Source organism: Gadus macrocephalus, chromosome 6, assembly GCF_031168955.1.
Source record: "Gadus macrocephalus chromosome 6, ASM3116895v1".
Classification (NCBI taxonomy): domain Eukaryota; kingdom Metazoa; phylum Chordata; class Actinopteri; order Gadiformes; family Gadidae; genus Gadus; species Gadus macrocephalus.
Window position 1 is genome coordinate 20,308,556 of NC_082387.1, and position 22,049 is coordinate 20,330,604.

Consider the following 22,049-nt stretch of genomic DNA (forward strand, 5'->3'; position numbering starts at 1 on the left):
AACCTTTTCTCCACCCTGCTTTACGTCTGGTCTGGATCGAAAATCTAGTCTCCAAAAGTAGTTGTATCGATCCAGTCTACGCACTGGAAAAAAGATTCTAACCGTATCAGATTCTACTTCCCGTTTGCATTGTGCAGTTCTGAAAAGTGTTCCTGCGCTTCTTTCCAGGCTGAGGCTGCTCCGAGCGGCCTGTCCTTATATGGTCATCTACGTCACGCGTCCAGCCCCCTATTTAATGCGCCGACCTGGAGTTCCCGTGCCCGTCCAATGGAACCGGAGCGCGCGCCTCTTCTTTACGCACTGTCTCTCTCCTTCCCCTCACAAGCAGACCATCACCACATCCCACTGTCATCAGATGAATGATAAGCTGACGTGATCGCACCGCTCCAGGAGACACCGGTGGCGCTGTCTGTTCCGCGGGAACTTGGATACACCGCAGGAATCCCGCGCGCACTTCTATGTTTGATCCCGAGCCGCGCTTCAGTCCGAGCGAAGCGCACCGCGGGGGGAACCACCGGGAGAGCTGGTCCTGCTCCACGCGCGGCAGGGTGGAGTGCTATGACCGGTAAACTAGCGGACAAGCTGCCTCTCACCATGAGCACTCTGATCAACACCATCCCCGACTCTCTCTACCCCGAAGAGGACATCCCGACATCCATGAACATTTTCACAAGTACGGATTCTATAAATCATTACTCGCAAATGAACACAGGTAAGAACTTCACGTTTACATATTGTTTTGTTCATGTTTAAGTTTGAGAAACTGCCGGTGTCCGCGTAATGCGCCCAGACGCCAACAGTTGCGTGTGTGTGTGTGTGTGTGTGTGTGTGTGTGTGTGTGTGTGTGTGTGTGTGTGTGTGTGTGTGTGTGTGTGTGTGTGTGTGTGTGTGTGTGTGTGTGTGTGTGTGTGTGTGTGTGTGTGTGTGTGTGTGTGTGTGTGGGGGCACCTGTAAGCGCCTCAGTCGCTCTGCGACGCGTTTCTCTTTAGGAGCAGAATGTAATTAACCTACAGTAACAACTGATCATACACAACAAAAGCGTATTTTTTTTTCTCCAGAAATATCACATATCATACAGTTCAACTGCAGTAAAACAATGGGAAATCCGTATAAACCTCAACGATCTGTCGACAGTCTATTTGGTGAAGGCCTGATTTATATTCATCACTACTTCAACTAAACATGTGTCCAAAATGAAGTGAGCCTTGTTGAAAATATCCCATGAAACTGCTGCGCATCTGCTGGTGTGAGTGGCATCCGAGAACCTTGCAGGTGTGAACTCAGACCAGGAATAAAAAACATCAACCCTTTGTCTTTGGAGGTCAGATAAATAATGCACCTCAACATGGCTGCTTACTGACTTTTTGGAGTACGGCTTTCATTCATAGCAATATCCCCGTGTCCAGTAAGGTAAACGGCCCGTGCACCCAGCGGGGGTCCCGCACTTACAGACCACCGAGTTTGGCGCCTCATCCCCGGCCAACACGTGCGGATCGCACCAGACCCATCGACCTTCCTCACGAAATCTATTCTATTTAAACGGGAATTATTACGCAGATGCTATCAGACGGCCCCGTCTTTTTGCGCAGTAGAGTGGCCATATTATCCACATGGATGGCGATAAATCCGTCGCGCGTTGCGCAGCTTCACCCCTGGGTTGAGGGGTCACTTGTGGATGTGCCAACAGGTCTGTTTTTGTGGTTAATTAAAGCAACCGTCTGTGATGCCGTAAGAGTCCCGACTACCTGGTTCGGTCCGAGCCTGGATGGAGATGCATCTAATGCGCACATTTTAAACCACGCTCACGTTTAAAACGTTGTCTTGTGCTTTATACCCGTGAAGTGGTTAAATGGTATCAGTACAAGATGCTCATAAATATAGTTTAAATATAACTTTTGAAAATGAAATATTCTGCACATTAGGCCTATCCTAGCGGACCAAAACAGACTCTGTTTTAACAGGGAGCTGAAAGAGGCTGCATCTGGAAATATGGATAAAATAGATGGCATTTAATGTAATGTCACATCGTTAAATATATTATACACTGGTAATATTTTTCAACATATCAGTTTATTTATGAAGTTTGTGTTGTTTTAAATAGCCTAAATATTATTGATTTAACAAGCTGGTTATGGTATTAAAATAAAAATATGTGTAGCTGTTGTAAAAGTTATTTCCTGGATTTTCTTACATTCTATTATATTATTATCTTTAATTTACATATTTAAAATAGGTAAAGCCTAATTGGGTGATAAAAGTTTGATATGTATTTACATATGACCATATAAATACATTTATGTTGTTGCTGTTTAATAATAAAAAGCAAGCAAATTAATCACATCAACAAAAAAATATATACTGTGATGATATATTCTATCATGCATATTTAATGTGGGAATTCAATGCAGTCTCACCCCAAATGATCATAACAATTTGTACAGATTTTTTAGTTTACAGTAAAGGTAATTATCACAAATTTCGCCTCATCAAATGTCAAAGTAAAATGGTCTCTTAAACAGTAAATCTGGACAAAGGAAAATATTCAGCTTTTAGCATGCAGGGTCGATTCCAGCATGTATTGATTTACATGATTTCCAATGTGAAAAACATTTCTCCCAATGTACGCGTTAGTGCATTATTCCAATACTGCTGAGCGGGGAGCCACTGTCCTTACACTCATCCTCCTCCGCTGTAAAGGAATCATATCCTGCCTTCAGTTGGGCTGACCTCCCCTGGGACACAATGACTGGATCAAGGGGGTGTTTAGGTCTTGATTTATGAGCTTGTGGGATCTGAGAGAGAGTGAGTGAGAGAGAGAGAGGTGAGAGAGAGAGAGAGAGAGAGAGAGAGAGAGAGAGAGAGAGAGAGAGAGAGAGAGAGAGAGAGAGAGAGAGAGAGAGAGAGAGAGAGAGAGAGAGAGAGAGGGGGGAGAGAGAGCGAGAGAGAGAGACAGAGACAGAGACAGTGTCAGAGAAAGAGAGAGATAGACAGAGAGAGAGAGAGAGAGAGAGAGAGAGAGAGAGAGGCATGTGACAGAGGCAGCAGTCAGTTAACTTACAGTATACAAGTCTGACAGCACTTACTGTTGGACTACTTTTATTTTTGGTCTTCTTTTAGCACGCACTCGTAGAGACATGCACAGAGCTGAGAGCTGACTTTTGGACTCACAGGGACTATCACCGAAATCACGCAAGTGCATGTTTTCTATAGACGACAGCTCTTCATTTATTTACTTTTTCCAAGCAACTTCTACATTAACGACTTTTTCCAGCCATCCCTGCTTACCTTACTGAGTATGTGCTGGTCCTAACCCTCTGTGCCGTGTGCTTCCCCCCCTCCCAGACAACATCATGGACCTGGGCATGGGCAGCGAGAAGGGCAGCGCCGAGATCCAGTACGGCTCCAGCTTCCAGTCCAACCGCAGCGGGCAGACCGTCACCTACCTGGGCAAGTTTGCCTTCGACACCCCCCCCTCAGGGGGCCTGGGGGGCTCGGGCTGGTGCTCCGACAACAACATCATCAGCCTGGTCAGCGCCGGCATCCTGGGCGTGTCCCCGTCGCCGGGCGGCGCCGCCACACAGACCTCCTCCTCGGCGGCCAACATGGGCGGCCAGCCGGCGGACATGGAGCAGGTCTACGGCCCGCCGCTGCCCGCCTACTCCACCTGCAGCGACCTGTACCAGGAGCAGGTCTCCTTCCACCACAGCCCCGCCACCAGCACCGCGCTGGCCTACCCGGGCAATGAGTACCACTCCGCCTCCAAGCCCTCCATGGACGGCAGCCTGTTCTCCATGATCCCCGACTACAACCTCTTCCACCACCAGGGCGACGTGGGGGTGATGGAGCACAAGCCCTTCCAGACCATGGACCCCATCCGGGTCAACCCCCCGCCCATCACGCCCCTGGAGACCATCCGGGCGTTCAAAGACAAGCAGCAGATCCACCCTGGCTTCATGGGGGGCCAGCAGCACGCGCCCCAGCACCACGGCCCCCCGCAGACCCTCACCCTCAAACCCATCCGGCCGCGGAAGTACCCCAACCGGCCCAGCAAGACGCCCGTCCACGAGCGGCCACACGCCTGCCCGGCCGAGAACTGTGACCGGCGCTTCTCTCGCTCTGACGAGCTGACGCGTCACCTCCGCATCCACACGGGCCACAAGCCCTTCCAGTGCAGGATATGCATGCGCTCCTTCAGCCGCAGCGATCACCTGACCACGCACATCCGCACGCACACGGGCGAGAAGCCCTTTTCCTGCGAGTTCTGTGGACGCAAGTTCGCCAGGAGTGACGAGCGCAAGAGACACGCCAAGGTGCACCTGAAACAGAAGGACAAGAAGCAGGCCGACAAGGGCAGCGGGGCGGCCGGGAGCCACAGCTCCCCCCCCACCTCATGTGGCAACGGGGGGCCCAGCAGTGGCAACATCATGACCGTGACTACCTGTGCGTAGACTGGACCCTCCGCCCTGACCTTTTTCAAAGAGACATTTGCAGAGAAAGGGATGCAATTCACTAGGAGATGAAGCGTTGATTTGTTTGATCTTTGTTACCCTGGTTTTTAGTTCTGTTCTGAGATGGAGCCCCTGAGTTGAAGTAGGGGGGATTTATTTGATTGTTGGTGCTGAATGCTTCCCTCCTCGAGCTGTCCTGCAGCCCCCATAGCACAGCTGTCCGCACACATGGCTCTGGGTGCCCCCTTCCCAGGTCACCACATCTGTACGGTGATTCACCATTTCAACATCGGAGGAGGAGGACAGAGTCCCACATGGTTGTTGAAACACAGAAAAATATTATGAGCTTAGAAAAAGGGTGAGTTTCCTGGGGTGTATGTGTGTGTGTTTGTGTGTGTGTTAATTTTATTGGCTCGTTTGAAAGTACATTTTGTTATATTTGTGTACTGTTATTGGTGGCACTTGACTGTCTTTTGTTGTTTTGTGTAGTATTTTTTTATATTTGAATGTTATTTTTTTCAAATGAATGTGCCAAATGCATTGTGATAATACAGCCAACCGCGAGTCTCATAATTGTGCCTGACATTTGCCAAACATAATAGAGATTTCAATTTAGCACCATGTTGTCTAAGAGGGAAAATGGAGTCAAATAATTTACTGAAAAGCAAAGTTCTTTATCTGCATAATTCTAGTTAGATTTAGACAGAGGTGTAATAGATTATAGTTATTTGGAGGATGGACATATGTGATGTCACTTTAACCTAAACTACAGAGCAAGCACACCTGCGTTAATCACTTCTATTGCCAATACTGATATTTACATTCGCGAAAAGCATAATTTCTGTTGTTGTTCTTTGAGGTTATGTTGACTTTTATATTTTATATGGTGGCTTAAGTGGTGGTGCCAGATTATCAAATGTTTTCAAATGCACCTATTTTGTTACGTTTTAGATGTCTTTGTGTTTTTTTCAGTTGAGCAATATTAAAGGCACAAAATATTCAGGACATATACCTTTCATTCTTGATATACTGAGAGCTCACAAGAGAAAAGCCAGAATACTGAAATATCTGTCAATATATGAAAGTAAAGATTAAAAAAAAGGAGCATTTCATGAATTAACTATTTTGTCTTTGCTTTACATTGCTTGGCACGGCACCAAGTTAAAGGACTAAAACCACTTAATTTCAGCCACCAACAGATGCACACAGGGGGAGAGGTTTTGAAAGCTAAATTCAGTTTTTTTACAATATGGATAGATCGGGTTATATATTATAGGGTTGCTATTTTTGTACAGTGTACACCCATGGATGCAGGCAACCGTCAGAACTTTTGTACTCATACTGTCAGATGCACCGAGACTGAGTATTAAACGGTGCATTGATGTGCATGCCCTCATGCATACTATGTAAATACACATGTCTGCATCAACTAATCATTTTCAATTGACTGAATGCTTTTGCAAAAAAAAAGTGTCTTAGACCTCGTAGTAATGTGTTATAATGCAGAATACATTGTGCTCACGTGTCTTCAGCATTGGGACGGTGCCAAATAAGGTGTGTTATCTTCCGTTTAAGAAAATAATAATATAATTTGTACCTTCTGTTCAATTCAATGTAGTGAGTGGTTTGAGAAAGCACTAATGTGTTCTCTGAATAAACAGAAAACGTTTTTCAGCATCTTGTGTATTTCCATTTGGGTTGGAGTCAGTTTTTTCATTAATTGATCTATCCCAACTGTTTTCAAAACAAAGACTCCTAGTGACGTGCATTCATTCAAATTCCCAAAGACGTAATACTTCAACATAATTATAATTTTATGATATAAACAATAATATAGGTTCTTCTTCATGAATGTCCTTGTAAGATTAGATACCTTAGGTCTTTTCATACTATTGTATTTTTGTGATATCCTTTCAGAGAGCTAAGTTAAATAGATATAATCACATACTGAAAAATATTTTATTTAATACAGACATTCATTCAAATCGATGTGGCATATGGCATGGAGATTTTACAGCATGTATTGTTGCCATCATTGATTGGATACTTAGGCATTAGCGCTCTAATTCTATAAAATGCCCTATTTTCTCGTAAGAGACATTCCTCTCTCCATCTTGGCAAAATGGCTGCATTTTGTGCATGAACCGTGTGTTTTCCCTTTCTTCTGTATGTGAGCTCTTTGTAAGGTTCAAAATCATTTGCCAGATTTGAGACAAAGAAACTGTAGTCGCATTGTTATGATATCGTGCACTAGAGAAAATATAGTTTCCTGTTCAGTTTACATGGCAGTCAAACAAACAGATGATGTCAATCGACAGAGGCAAAGGCCAAAAGAGTGGCTCTACTGAGGCCATTCTGCTGGCGCGTTTCACTATGTGCTTCCTCCCATCCCCAGCACGGCGCAGGGCTGCGTTGCCTGGCACATGTCCACTGATTTATACAATTTGCTCCTGATTAGTCAGTTAGTCTGTGTTCCTCCGCTGAAAGAGCAGATCTCTGTGCACCTTTGGAAACAGTTGAAACGTTCCCATATCTATATATATCTAAATGTAAAATATCTAGACATGCGATTCTGAATTCATTTTGTACAGCAGAGGAAAGGATACTGTTGTTCTCACCACAGAGGAAAAAGAGGCAGCCATATATGCTATACTGTTGAAATCTGAATATCAACTATGAGGGTTACTGGTAAATAGGCATTAGTTCATTAAAAAATTGCCCATCCTTTCTTGATTATGTAGCCTATTGTGTACTAGTTGTTTATTTTTATTGAGCTAGAAACTTATAATCATTATTGCAGGAGCCATATTCTCTTATATCTGTGATGTGAGGCAAAAGGGTGATAGGTGATATTAAATATTAGAATACAGTCTTTAAGGTTCTGGGATGTGGGATATGGCTCTATTTGACTAGCCATTATGATAAACTAAATATTATATTTGTACGCTTGTGTCCAGTTTCAGTTTAAAACAGTGTGTTCCTTTGTGAGCCTATCACATCCCCACTCACAATATACTAATCTAGTGTCACTTCCTGTTTGTCACATTGTTTCTCTTTGCGTGATGTAATGAAAATGTCAATTTTGTCACCAAATCACAGCCACCAGCACCATTCAATTTCAATCGTCATCCAATCTGTAAAAATCGCTGTATTCTGGAAAGATGAAGTGTTGAAGAATTAACAATGACTGGAATTAGCTAAATATTTTCTATAAACATAAATGCAGGTTGCTCCTAAAAGTATCTATTTACCTCATAGGTTGGTTGGCATCCTTTTGTCCAAATCTAGGTAACTAGGCTAAATGTTTTTTTAATAGGAATTAGGGCCCCATTCTTGTTCTTTGCTTCAACATTGGATCCAAGCCAACATTTTTTCACCATCTTTGTGCCAATTTAGTTTGCAGGGTTGGATGATCAGGAACAAAATACACTCAGAACTCACTTGCACTTGCACAGAAGCAGCAAATAATAAATATGATCTCAGTCAACAGCTGAAGTCACACTATTAGTCTGCAGTAGTTAGACATACTCTGTGGATTTGGCCTTTTGGCCATTAAACAGAGTTATTGTATACAAAAGGCATTTGGAAATGTAAATCCCTCTGTATAAATAACACACAAATAACTTGTGTAGATTAAGATGGCATTATTGACTGTGTTCAAGAGAGACAGCCGGTCTACTGTAGAATTACTATGCGTGTTCCGTTTTCCTTCCATTATATGCAGTATATTTCCTCATATTTGCATGTTGAGTTCATTAAGGTTCTTGTTTCATTGTGCTTGGAAAAAGTCCCATTGTTTTAGATAAATAAAACGGGCATATGCTTCGCAATGTACTGGTGATATGCACTGTTCTGTTGTCTTGCAATGCTGTGAATGTCTCTTGCTTATTTCATGTTTTGTTTTCTATGCCTTATAATAAGGTACTTTTACTAAGTGAATATTGTAATAAACACAAATACGCCAATGTGACATAGAGATGTCCCAATGGTGCTCCCCTTTTATGGGACAGTTCGGTTTATTTTGTCTCAGTTTTGTTATTTCGATGGAAGTAAGGAAGGGGAAAATAGTATGACCAATAATCACTTAGAAAATGATAACGCATTTAAGATCATATATAAAATAAAAATGTAATTAAAAAAAAGTTAGAATAGAATATCTAGTATTATTTTATATTTATGGTATAATTATAGACGCTGTGGACATCCATTACCTGAGTACCTTCTGACCCCCTGGTTGGCCCCTGTGACCCGACAGGAGACTTTCCTACCGGAACTTGAGCGGCGGAGCTTTCGACTTCCGGTTCTTTAATAAACTGTTGACAAGTGAAATGGGATGAAGTCCACCGAAGAAATTCAAACCGCTGAATGAAACGGGATTAAAGCCATACAGGCACAATGAGCTGGTATGTATATGGATGTACTGTAAGGTTACTCCGTAGCGGATCATGTGAATCGTGAACATATCGTCGTGGTTTATCTCAGACGATCTCAGAGTCGGGCTCAGACTACTTCCTGAACGAGCCGTCTCACAGTACGACACCATAGGCAGAAGTTAGTTTACAACGATAAAGCAACGATGATCGGTGATGAAACAATAATAAAGCAATGGCTAGCCGGTCCTTTAGGTTAAGTTTATTGACGTGGTATTCAGTGAGAGGTTGTGGAGGTTGGTTGTGATGATCCGCCTCACGTCAACACGGTCAGCAGGGCAGGTCTCTGTACGCTATGCACTACGTCGCCATGGCGTGACATTGTCTTTGATTATAATATCATATAATATGTTATATAATGACTTTTTCTGGAGTGTTGGGAGTGTCTCGGATCAAACAACATTAAGGATGGTCGCAGTGTCATCTCTCTAGCTGACATGCATGCTTGCATTGAGAGGGAAGCATCAGACCTGCAGACAGGAGGGTCTTTGGTGCTTTCAGCTACTCTGAGCTGATTAGATCGTTTTTTGTTATTTTGGATTTTATTCCTTTCCAGTTGCCAGTGAACCCTGTCAAATCCAGGAGCTAGCCTTACCCAACTTGTAGTGTAGCCCAATAAATTACTTGTTTCATAGTTTAAGATATCTGTGCTTTTGAGACCCCTATTTTAAATTACAAATTACTTGCACAACTAAATGTTGCTTAAACATGTTTCAAACAGAACGGAATCAAACAAAACCACAATAATATATCAGAGGAACAAAACATAAAGGATAAACCCATGAAAAAGCAACACAACTGAAACCATCAAGAGGACCCAGAGTCACCTCACCAGAAGGTGAAGTTCTGTGGTCTCTTCTTGGTGACATGATGACTTATACAAAGTCACAGCAGAGCGAGTCTGCACGCTCAGAGGAAATAATGACGAGTGGATTTGATCTCACAATTGATCTTTCTGCTGATATCGCTTCTATGAAGTCACTCATGTTTCTCCGATGTATAATATCTGTAGATACACACCAGGCTGTGTTCACAAATAGACGTTTTGGACACATCTGAACAAATAGTGCCCCTAACAGAGAATTGTTTTGGTAGAAACCAAGTTCAGGTTCATCTCAAATTTTTTGGTTAAAATAAGTCAAGTCATTGTTAACTTTATTCCATGTTAATGCCATCTGTGATCAACTCACATCGGTGATGGCTCTAAACAAATTTTGTTTCAAAACCATGCCTGGATGTGTGCATATGCCTAATAAGGACATAAGTTTACATACGTACATTTTGCATCAAACTGTCCATTTTGAATTTGCTGCTTATTGTGGAAACACCATAGCCTGGCTCCGCCCACCTAAGTACTTCCCCTCAATTTGAATTTCCCTTCAATAGTAGGTCTGGGTCTGCGGTATGTTAGTGGGTTTTCTCAGTCTAAATTCTCTGCGTCCAATCAGCGAACAGAGGGAGTGGCTGAGATCAATGACGTTAAAGTCAGCTCTAGTTGACGGACATCCTCACGCACGATGTTTGGTTTGTTTACAGCCTGCGCGCAACGTGATTCCCGGCCAAGCGTTAGCGATTGGTTATGGCAGATCCAGAGTAGCACTGGGCTGATCCAATAGTATTAAACTTCAACAGACCCACCTTCAAGTGAGTTAACGTTTGTCAATTGAGTAGGTCCAGACTCTCTGTAAAAATGAATTTAAGTACGAGAGTCTGGTAGGACCAGGCTAGAAACACCATTCACATGCTTGTCACATTCGCATGCTTCTCTGATATCCCTCCATCCCATACACATCACATACAAACCACATACACACACACCGCATACACGCACATCACATATACACACACACACCACATATACACACCACACAGACCGCATACACGCATTGCTAATAAAATAACATGTAGTTTGACAGCGTCGGGAAATAGCATGGGATCATGGGAATTGTTGTCTTAACCATTGCCGGTGAAAATCTCTATTCAAATTTAGTTTGTGCCCCATTGTTATAACAATACCCTAAGCATTGGCTTAGTGGCTGGCTTGAGCCACTTGTCATAGTAGTAAACTAGATCGATATTAGCTAGATGTCCTAGGGCCTGGTGTCTTACCTAGGGCCTGGTGTCTGACCTAGGAGCTGGTGTCTGACCTAGGGGCCTCTGTTTGACCTAGGGGCCTCTGTCTGACCTAGGAGCTGGTGTCTGACCTAGGGGCCTGTGTCTGACCTAGGGGCATCTGTCTGACCCAGGAGCTGGTGTCTGACCTAGGGGCCTCTGTCTGACCTAGGGGCCTGTGTCTGACCTAGGGTTTGCTGTCTAATGTTTGGGCTGGTGTGTGTCCTAGGGTCTGTTATCTGACGTTGGGGCTGGTGTCTGACCTAGGGGCTGGTGCTTGACGTTGGGGCTGGTGTCTGACCTAAGGGCTGGTGTCTGACCTAGGGGCCTGTGTCTGACCTAGGGGCCTGTGTCTGACCTAGGGGCTGGGTGGTGTCTGACCTAGGGGCATGTGTCCTACTCTGAACTAAAGGCTTGTGCCTGATCTAGGGGCTTGTGTCTAACCTAGGGGCTTGTGTCTAACCTAGGGGCTTGTGTCTAACCTAGGGGCTGGTGTTTGACCTAGGGCCTTTTATCTCCTGTATCGCCCAGCCGGCTCAGAATTTGAGATGTGAAGCGAAACATGGATTTGGAGAATAATTACACCTCTTCCCCACACCCGGGTCACATTTCTCATTGAGCCAAGAGGCAATGCAGTGATCCAGTTATACTATCAAGTAGAACATACAGTATGAAGTTAGAAAATGGGCTTAATTCTTGAGTTTGAATCGTGAATCAATTTTTGAACCCAATGATCAGAATCTAAACAAATGGTGAGATCCCCAAAGCGTCCCACCCCTGTTGCTCAGTCTCAAAGTCAGGAAGTGACATTGGTCGTCCAAGATGACGTCACCCGGTTAATTCGAACTTTGAGACAAGCCGAAGCCAGAAAGCAATGCTACCAGCAGAACGCATGTGCAATCACAAGGTCAACAGCCGGGTGTAAGACCAGTGAAAAGGGCCCTTTATGGACTCTGCTGACTGGTGAATTCCAGGGTAGCCTTCACAGTCCCCTCGATGGCGTCAGAGGTTTGACTCCGGGTCATCCTCAGAACAATTCCACTTCCTAGCCCCTTCAACCAAGCTTCTGTACTCCGCGGAATATGCTAGTTTAGATGATGCATTATTCCCCCTCAAATGACATACACATTTTCAGTTTTTGTAGAGGGCCATGGCTTCTCTCAGTTGACGCATAATTCGGCAAGGAGACTGGTGCGTCTTTGTTGGAGCCTACGTGCAGGCTGCAGAGCAGCCACCACGGTGACGTGAACACTGAGGGGCTGCAGCAGTGACGGGGTATCTTTGTTTGGATGAGGCCTAGCCATTGATGCACCAACAGTTACTGTGTCTGAGGAAACAAGGCCTCGTTCTGGGGTTCATTTGGGATTGCCAATGTAACAACACAGGAAGAGTAAAATATGCTTTAACAGCAGATTTGTAAGTTGTATATAACCTGATCATTGTCATTCATCAAATATGCTTGATGCAGTTGTCAAGGACCAATAATCTTTGGCAATGGCAACTATATAAGACAGACCCTCCAGGATTTCGCAATATTGCGATTTGCAACTTCAACGCAACATCAACCAATCCCCGCGAATTGAGGGCGGTGTCGCAATTTTAACCAACCACCGCAACTTTCCCGCAAATTTGACCAAATAGTGGCGTCATCTTGAACTGACGTCGACAAACTACCTTCCGCCTTAGTTCCGTGTTTACTACTTCAAGCGATTCAAGCGTTCATGCAGCATGTGCGTGTCCAACGTTTCACACTTGCCGACCAATATAACTGAGAAAGGTCGCGAAAAGGGATCGGCTTAGCTCAGGAGGTAGAGCAGTTGTCTTGTAACCGAAAGGTTGCTAGTTCAATCCCCAGCTCCTCCTAGCGAGTGTTGATGTGTCCCTGAGCAAGACACTTAACCCTAACTGCTCCTGACGAGCTGGCTGTCACCTTGCATGGTTGACTTTGCCGTCGGTGTGTCAATGTGTGTATTAAATGATGTTAGTCGCTTTGGATAAAAGCGTCTGCTAAATGCCCTAATTGTAAATGGTAAAAGCAGTATTCTACATGAAAGCGGGGGAAATTATTTTGCACTGCATGCAATATTGTGGTGGAACATAAGAGGAAATCTTCCATTGATAAGCATTTTGCCACCGCGAAACATAACTACAGAACTGCAGGCAGGATGGCAGACGACGAGGCAAATCACTATGACAGAGGCTGTTGCATCCAAGTCAATGGCCAGCGTGGAAAGAATCAAGAATCAATTATTCATTTCTCAGTGGTTTTGTTCTTTTAATTAATGTTTTTTTCAGTAATAACTTCATATTTATCAAATTACTCTGGGAAAATTGCAGTAATAAATTTCACTTCCTCTCGCACTGTAATCGGAACAAAAACATTAAAAACGCCGCAACTTTCATCGCAACTTTTTCGCAAAGCTCAGGCAACATCAGGCATTATAGGCCGCAACAATCTCAAAAAAGGCCCACGAAATCCTGGACGGACTGATCCTCTTCAAAGCAACCAAGGGCCTTGAAACATAGCGTGTTTGCTAGAAAGCCTTGCTAGTTTTAGCAAGGTATAATGCTCATTGATAATTACACATCAGACGAGCTTATCCATATGAATGATTAAATGAATAAATGGCGCTTGTGCTAAAAGCATCTTGCATGGTTTGCTTTGAGGTGGTATGTGGCTCTTATGAAACTGTTTTCTTATGTTCGTACTTTGGGATTGGTAAAATGGTAAAATACTACTTAACTGGCCTTCTCAAAACACTGGTCATTTGAAATGGGCCACTTTCATGGTTTAAAGAGGCACATCAAAGGGTGAAAAAATAATACATTTGCACGTCTAGATTAAGTTAATCGGCCACAGTGCCCTACTCCTCCCGCTAGCCTGAATATAACCTGAGTCCTGTTTGGGTTCCGATCCACGAAAGAGTCCGAAACGCTTACGGCAGAGCTTTGAGTGCCGGGCAGCACTGTGTAGTGCAAAAACGACACGACGGGCTGGACGGTTAATCCAATTTTGAGCGCGATTTCCATTTTAGCGACAAACAATCACAAAAGTAATATAATCTAGTAAACTAACCCTTTTTTATTTTTTCTTTATTTATTAAATGTTTCAAGGAATGTGCAGAACAGCTGGATACATATATAGCTGTACATTATTTTAGATTTGAACATTTTTTATTTGACCATTTTGTGTTGTTTTTTTAAGGCGAAATTTTTAAGTTCTCAATAACAAAGTGTTTTTTGGGAGAGACATGCTGAATAAATACATCATGTTTTCAAACTCAAAAATAATCATAATTTTTTCCATAATCGAGCAGCTCTACGACACGTCAAAAGATGAGATTCTAGGTTCTGTTCTGTGTTTAGTATAACAGGTACCGGATGACACTGCGATGCTGGCCAAGGTGCCAGTCTGACTCGTTCATACTCCGAGCCTATCTGGCGTTAAACATGATGTTCACAGAGCATCTCAGACAACATGAATACATAACTCATGGTTTATATTAACATGGTGTCAATTAGTTTGTGGCCTAGTGAATGCTCAGTAAGTTGACAAGCAGTCGTCCTTAAGTTCTGAAAACCGTTTTGACCTCCCGTTATTAGACTTATAGGACCTTATGATAAGGTCTATGGAGAATTTAATATTTTTTTTATTAATTCTAATACAATATGCATATCACTCAGAAATACACCGGTCTGCATGTCCCTCCCGCTGCTGAACATAATGGATTAAGAAGCATTTCCTCCTTATGAAAGCAACACTAGCGATTGTCTGCGGGTGTCACTTTCATAAAGAATGTCATTGAGGAATGAAAATGTGGTCGAACCAGTGCATCTAGACCAACCAATCGGGCTACGGACGAGAACTTGACAGCCCAATAAGGTCAGGGATGGTCAGTTTAAAACTTGACAAGAACTTAACAGGCCTAGTAGGTTCATGGATGGTCAGGTTCACTCAGATTATTTTGGCCTACATGGAAGCAGGTCTTGTTATGGCTCATTGTATGGCATTGATCCTTTACTCTGATCTCTATTTTCCATAGGTTTTGGATGTTAAAGATCAGATAAAAATAAACCATTGTACAGCTGCCAGCGATGGTCTACAGATGCATCAGCTTTCTACCAGCCTAACTATACCTGCAATTGTATTTGTTTTATATAATTTAATATCAAACTGCTTTAAAGCAGTCAATCTATAGAACAACAACATCAATACTGTAGCCATGATATCCCCCTCCCCAGGGCAGGGTCATGCATTCATTTGTTTTACCTTCTGTGGTAGCATGCATAACCTCTCCAATGGCTCATTGGAGCTCAACCACCGTATGAATCTGTTCGATATTATGGATTCTTCTCTCCGTTCCACAACGCAGACTTAAGCATTCAGCTGTCTCATGGCCGGGCCTCCGTTTCCACATGCGATGGGAAACAGGTTCAGCACTAGACTTACCAACTCATCTCAATGGGACGTCTGCCCAGTCTGTGTGAAGAAACATCAGAAATGATTCTCACAGGGACCATAGCTTCTCTCCCTCTCCCTCTCTCTGTCTCTGTCTCTGTCTCTGTGTCTCTCTCTCTTTCTCTCTCGCTCACAGTCAGTAGTCTATATTTGCTCAAAGTTTAAACCAGTATTCTCAGTGGTGATTTCGATGATTCTATATCCAGATTTTACAGACGAGGCTACCGCCACAAAACCAAAGCAGAAAAACCAACCTTTTCTCTTTTTTAAAACTTCCCAATTCAAAAGATGCCCTTCAATATGGAGTTAAGGGGGAGATGCTGGGCCCATACCCTGATCTCTGGGATAGTAAACATCAATAGAAGCCTAGTTGAGTTGCCGAAACGGTTAATATCACATTAGCCAGTGCTGTGTTGAGATGACTCATCCGAGGGGGGAACCAGATTATGATGCATTTCAGTGGAAGAACATCACTGGTGTAGTGGAGTGTTGAGTTACCCAAAGACCTGCCTCGGGCAAAGACTTTGGGTTAAATTGTGAGGCCTACGTGCTTTTTTTCGTTTGGCAATCGTTTGTCAATCGCAACCCTCGCGTAGAACCCAAGTAAGACGAAGGAGATTTGAACATGCTTTGTTAGATCACATCGTAAAGAACACACACACACACACACACACACACACACACACACACACACACACACACACACACACACACACACACACACACACACACACACACACACACACACACACACACACACACACACACACACACACACACACACACACAGAGAGAGAGAGTACATTTTTTAGTTGTTATTTATTTAGTATAAGCCTGTTGCTCCCAGCCTAGCAGAGCCTTGAGATTGGGCTGTCATCAAAGAGAGGCTCCCCACACATGGGGTTGTGTTCTCCGGGTTGGGCTGCGAGCCTCTCCATCTCTCCTTCTCTCGCTCACTCACACCCTCTCTTTTCCATCTCATTAGTCAACACACCTCAGCCTTGACGCAGCTGCTGCCTCGGCCCGCCTGTCAACACGATCTGTCTGTCATGTACCTTTAGATTTCAGGCTATTAGTGTCACATCAACGGCAAACCTACGGCCACGCAGCCCTGTGTTCTCCGTCCTCAGGAACCCTCCTCCCCGTGCTTATGCTCAATTTTATTACAGCTTCAAGTAAGGCAAAGAAGACTAAGAAAGTGGTGTTCTTACTTCTCAATGAAACCAGGGCTTGGGTGTTTCTCATGCGTATTCCAATTTCAAAAGTACAGAAAAGTTGTGCGTTGCGTTGTGTGCTGTTGGATTTCAAAATCATGTTGAATTAAACTTCCCCATCTCTACGTCTCCGTCTGATGAGTGCTGTCACATCAAACAGTTGGTGTCCCCTAATAGACCCCCCCCCCCCGACCATATTCGTTATATCTATAGGATGTGGCTCTTTTGTTTGCTTGGTGGCAGGTAGTCGGACAGGAAACCACACGGAGCAGAGGGGACAGCCACTTCTAATTAGTGATATCCTCCTGCAATGGGAGCCAGATGTGGCCGGTGATGACAGGACCTTAATGTACACGGCTCCGGGTCACACACTCTGGAGGGCCGGGATCAACAGCTTTAGATTGTCAGTCTCCGGGCCGGGGACCTGTTCAATGAGGCCTGTAGCTGTCACTCTCTTGTCACTGCTCTCAATCACAGCAATAAGATGATTTAGACACAAGCGACTTGAGGATGAACAATGAAACCCAAATGTTGTTCTGCTTTGTTAAAATGTCCCTTTTGTTTTTATTAAGGATTCCGTTCAAGATTGGCCAGCCCAAGAAGCAGATTGTCTCCAAAACCGTAAGTCACCGGTCTTTGATTTGATGCACGCCCGTGTTCCCACGGTATAATTCATCCATCACAATAAGACACATTTTCTGAGAATTTTGTTCTAGTCCTGTGTGTTTGTTTTACGTCACTCTGTGCGCTGAGCGGTAGCCCTTAAGTCATGTCATCAGTGGTCTTTAGAAGACCACTAGCTCTTAGACTCACAGATTACCCATTTGCCCAGAGCATGAGAGGGGGCAGAGGTGTTTACCTTGGCATGACAGTGCGTGGGTCTTTTTTCCTCTCTGGAGAAAAACCACTTCCAGTGTAATGGATGTCTGGCCCGGGAGACACCCTAGTCCCTGTGCCATCCGAGCCCCCGTCCCAGGAGGGAGGGGGGTCGAGCCGGGCCAGTACATGACCCACCGTGGACACAGTGCCTCCACGCTTCCTTGGTCGTTTTGTCCCTAACGGTTTGAATCCAGAGCCCACAAAGCCACAGGACAGGAAGCCATGCTCGCTCCAGTGTTTATCAGGGCACAGAGACAGGCCCTGCACACTCATTATCGTTTAGCGCACATGCTGTGATTAGACACTCATTTGAAGTGGAGATGTATAAATGAACACACATGTTAAATACTGGTGACAAGTTACCATAATATTTTATAAATGCCTCTTTTTCCCCCTTCTTTCAGGTTGAAAGAGACTTTGAGCGTGAATATGAGAAACTACAAAAGTAAGTTTACCATAATGAATTACTACTGATGTTACTATAGAGCGGTGTTAATATTTTTTACTGGAAGGTTTGAATTTATTCTTATTAGAAATCATTTGAAATAAACGGAAAACAGATTTACTGATTTTGGTTTGTTGACTTGAATTAGATGAAACCAATTCAGTCGATTTTGTTGCTGTACTTAGGTTATTTGAATCCATGAAAATAAGCACATTTGGGGTAACACAGCCTTGGGTACTGTGGTGAAACGAAGCCTATTTTGGTCAAATACATGGAAAGGATGAGGTCTAAATAGGTAACTTTGCACATCTAATTTAAAAAAAATGTATATTGTGTAATTACGCAAATATAGACCGCATCGTACATAAGCCACACTTTAACCACTCAGGCTTAGGGTTACCAGTGTAAAGGCTGCTGCAACAAACACCAAATCTAAAATACATCAAATCAAATCCAAAATACATCAAATCAAATCCAAAGGCCCCAACGTGGTGCTGAAAGTTGCAAAGACTCACAATTATTTCTTTTAAAGCTGCAGCATAACAAATCAATGAGTCTGTGAAAAGCCTTTCAAACTCTGTGATGTTGATAGGATTTCTGTGCGATGGGATGGATAGTGTCGCAGGATTACATGCAAGGCTCAAGACTCTCACCATTTATCATGTGGATGCAAGGTTGCATCGTTGCCAGTAAAACAAATATATATTTGAAAAACAATGTAGCCTAATGGTGGCGATGCGACACTATGTAACATTTAAAATAGGGCTGTTGCCACGAAGACATTTAGTTAGGGTTGAAATGGGTTAAAACTAATTTTAACGGAATAAAAAAAGCCAAACGGCATTATCATGTGGGTGCTGTGTCGAGGAGGTTTGTCTTCTGGATCCATTCTCGGTCCGAGTCCGACTTTGTCCCGGCAGAGCTTCAATGCGGGTCGCACACCAGACGAGCAATCGGGCGCCGAGTCGGGCAGCGTCGCAGAAAGGACAACACTTGTCTAAAGGCTGCATGGTCACTTTCTGTGTTTGATACCCTGAAGTGTATTGATGGAGCTGCGATGCGTTCCACGGTTTTGAAAGTCATGACGCGGCTGTACGGCGGCGCCGGTGTGAGTGCTCTGTTTGGATCCAATGAAGACACACTGTTTTGGTCATTAAACCAAAAAGGTAGTTTGGACATTGTGCAAAGTTCCAGTGAAATGGCACTGCTATTCAAGAGCATGCAGATAAATGCACTATTTTGGATGACGAATCACCAGAAAATTAATCTGAATTAGAGTATAATACCCAATTTGCAGGTTGTTCTTGTTCGTAGGGAACTTGTTCAAGCTGTTTGTGTCGATGGGGGATTACCCCTAAGTATTTGTATTATATAAATAATATATTTATATATATATTTGTATAGAATATATATATATATATTTGTATTTTTGTAAAGGGCTGCTAGATTATGGAAAAAATCGAAATCATGATTATTTTGGTCAATATTGAAATCACTATAATTCAAACCATTATTTTTGAGATTGAAAACATGTTGTATTTATTCAGCATGTTTCTCCCAAAAAAGACTTTGTAACTGAGAACTTAGAAATTTCGCTTTAAAGAAATACAAAAAATGGTGAAAAATAAAATGTTCCAATCTAAAATAATATACAGAAATGTATCCAGCTGTTATGACCTTTCTATAAAAAAAAATTAGTATAATCAAAAAACGAACTGATGTTAATTATGTGATCGTTTGACGCTAAAATCGAAATCGCAATCAAAATTCGATTAATGGCACAGCCCTAGTTTAGAATACAGGACATTTGCTCCCCATCACTGGGGAGCAAAATCGTCGCAGACAGATTCTGGTCATACACCTGTATATAGGTGGTCATACGCATTTGTATAAAGGTGACATTTAGTTTATGAAATGGTTAAATGGGTTAAACTCATTTTAATTGAATAACGCTTCGAAAGGCCAAACTGCATTATCACGTGGTTGCTGTGTGGATCATACACCTTTTGTATAAAGGTGTTTGACATAGTACCTCTTTGTATAAGGGTGTATGACCACGTACATAGGCCGCAAAAACCTAATTTGTCTGAAAGATTTATATTCAGGCCACGGCCTATATTCCCGTGATTTACAGAAGCAGTTTTCCTATCCTTCTTTTGGTCTTGTTGACACTCTTTGGAAAACTAAATGATCAATGCAATGCCCTAAATTAATCAATTATCAAATCAGTCTGAACCAAATGGGCATTTTCATGCTTACGATGGCTCATGATTCCTTGTATTTCCTTTTATAAAAACGGTGATGCGGTTGGGTTTGAATGAAACAACATGAATGTTGGATCCATGTATGAGTAACGAAGCAGCGTATGAGCCTCATTGTGCCTATGGAACTATGGGGGTGTTTGGTGTGAAATCCTTGCGACACGATCCTCCCTGAATGTGTGGACTTCCCCGCTATCAGGGGTGGGATAGGCCCCCGAGGGCCTCCCAGATTCAGTGGGAGGGCTGTTTGGCTCTCTGGGGGCGAGGAGGGCCCTTTATCAGAGAGGTGTGGCGCCAGTGAACCTGATGAGTGAGTCAGAGGAGCAGGCTCGTACAGGCGTCTCTCCACCCTCTGCGTCCATCAAGGCAGACGTTGGCACATGCGATAACGTATCTTCCACTATAAGCCCACGTTGGCATGGCCGTTCCTGGTGTTCCGTCACAGACGTTTTTTTTAAAGAGCTACCTCGTCTATTTTGGACCCCGCATCACGCCAGCAGACGAGCCGCTTGGTACATTTCTTTTGTCGGAGAGAGATTGAGGCTTCGCACCCAGCGGGGCTTGTTCCTTGTTGCTGCCAGAATAAACCGTTTTGTTAAAGACTATCTGCGCCCGGAGAATAAAGGCCGGAATTAATACCTTCGTTTTGCTAACCTAATTAAGTCAAAGCCAATGATTCTGTCAGAATGTTTTTACATTGTTTTATTTTGCTTACCCCTCTAAATCGCCGTGGAATCATTTGATTCTAGACTTGCATTTTAAAGATTACATAAGAATTTGGCTTGCCCATTATCGCCCAGCTTATCAATCATAGCGTGTACTTTATTGTTTGGTCTCGGTAAGGCATGTGCCAATGTGCATTTGGAGTAGCATACTGTCCTCAGATTCTCAGCTATGGTACATAAACCTGATGCCAACATTATGAACCATGTGTAAAGGTCCACTGGACCAATACGATTACCTGTTTTCCATCTAACTGACATTGGGTAACATGTAATTGACTGGGAACCCAGGAGGCCAGACCTGAAGGCAAAAGCCCACTCCAGGTCAGAGTAGTTCTGCCCTGCTTGAATTTTTCATTGGCTGCATCGGTTGTGAATCCTTATGACTTTCTACAAGTGTGGATAGCAACATAACATCACTGCTCCCTGCCCTCGAAAATGATGATCCAGTAAATATAGACAAATGTAAAACAATTTGCCTATGTTTCTCTTCGCCCCTTTTTGGCATTAAACCAATGGCGGAGTCTTGAACTGGGGTTAAGTAACAGGATGAACGATGTGCATACAGACATGCACTGTAGGGACTTGTTGGAACTGGATATACAGTCCCACCAGGTTTGCTTTTCAACAACTCACTCAATCAAGGGAAGAGTGTTTAACATCAGTGCTCCCTCTCACCATACCTACACATCCCAGTGCTCTGATGGAAGTACCCAAACCCAGAGAGTACTCTGTCCCGGTACTTGGATAGAAAGGGAAATGTGGCGCTGCGTTCCTCCTCGCGTGCTGATGAACGGCTTAATGGCGTATCTTTTCTAAGTGCTCACCTGATGAGAGCGATCCGCTCCACTGAGCATCTGGTGTGCTGGCAGCTCGCACGCCGCACGCCGCACGCCAGACGCCGCACGCCGCACGCCGCACGCCGCACGCCGCACGCCGCAGACCCAGCTCTGAGCCGAAGCGCTGAGCAGCTGTCGGAGTTGGGCGCTCTATTAGCACCTTTCTGGAGACGGGGCCCGGCCTCACCCTCCCACTCCGTCATCGCCGCACACCGTTTAGCTGGTGAGATGTGGGCTTGA

At 43.8% G+C, this 22,049-nt stretch overlaps 2 protein-coding genes across 2 annotated transcripts in view; both read left to right on the forward strand.

Annotated features, from left to right (window-relative positions):
* The first annotated feature begins 241 nt into the window (after positions 1-241).
* Positions 242-6,125, forward strand: egr3 (early growth response 3). Its single transcript, XM_060054876.1, has 2 exons — positions 242-712; positions 3,343-6,125. The coding sequence occupies exons 1-2, from the start codon at positions 559-561 to the stop codon at positions 4,446-4,448; spliced, it is 1,260 nt and encodes a 419-aa protein (XP_059910859.1). The 5' UTR covers positions 242-558; the 3' UTR covers positions 4,449-6,125.
* Positions 6,126-8,713: 2,588 nt separating this feature from the next.
* The window catches only part of bin3 (bridging integrator 3), a 28,984-nt gene continuing 15,648 nt past the window's right edge, over positions 8,714-22,049 (forward strand). The window contains exons 1-3 of the mRNA XM_060054879.1: positions 8,714-8,851; positions 17,236-17,284; positions 17,947-17,987. Of these exons, the coding sequence (XP_059910862.1) occupies positions 8,844-8,851; positions 17,236-17,284; positions 17,947-17,987 (98 nt within the window). The 5' untranslated portion in view covers positions 8,714-8,843. The remainder of the gene's footprint in view (positions 8,852-17,235; positions 17,285-17,946; positions 17,988-22,049) is intronic.

What these genes read in the sequence shown, in the direction of transcription:
- egr3 (XM_060054876.1), top strand. Translation starts at nt 559, where the DNA reads ATGACCGGTAAACTAGCGGACAAGCTGCCTCTCACCATGAGCACTCTG. An exon ending in TTACTCGCAAATGAACACAG is followed by an intron (nt 713 to 3,342) that starts GTAAGAACTTCA and finishes CCCCCCTCCCAG; the next exon opens with ACAACATCATGGACCTGGGC.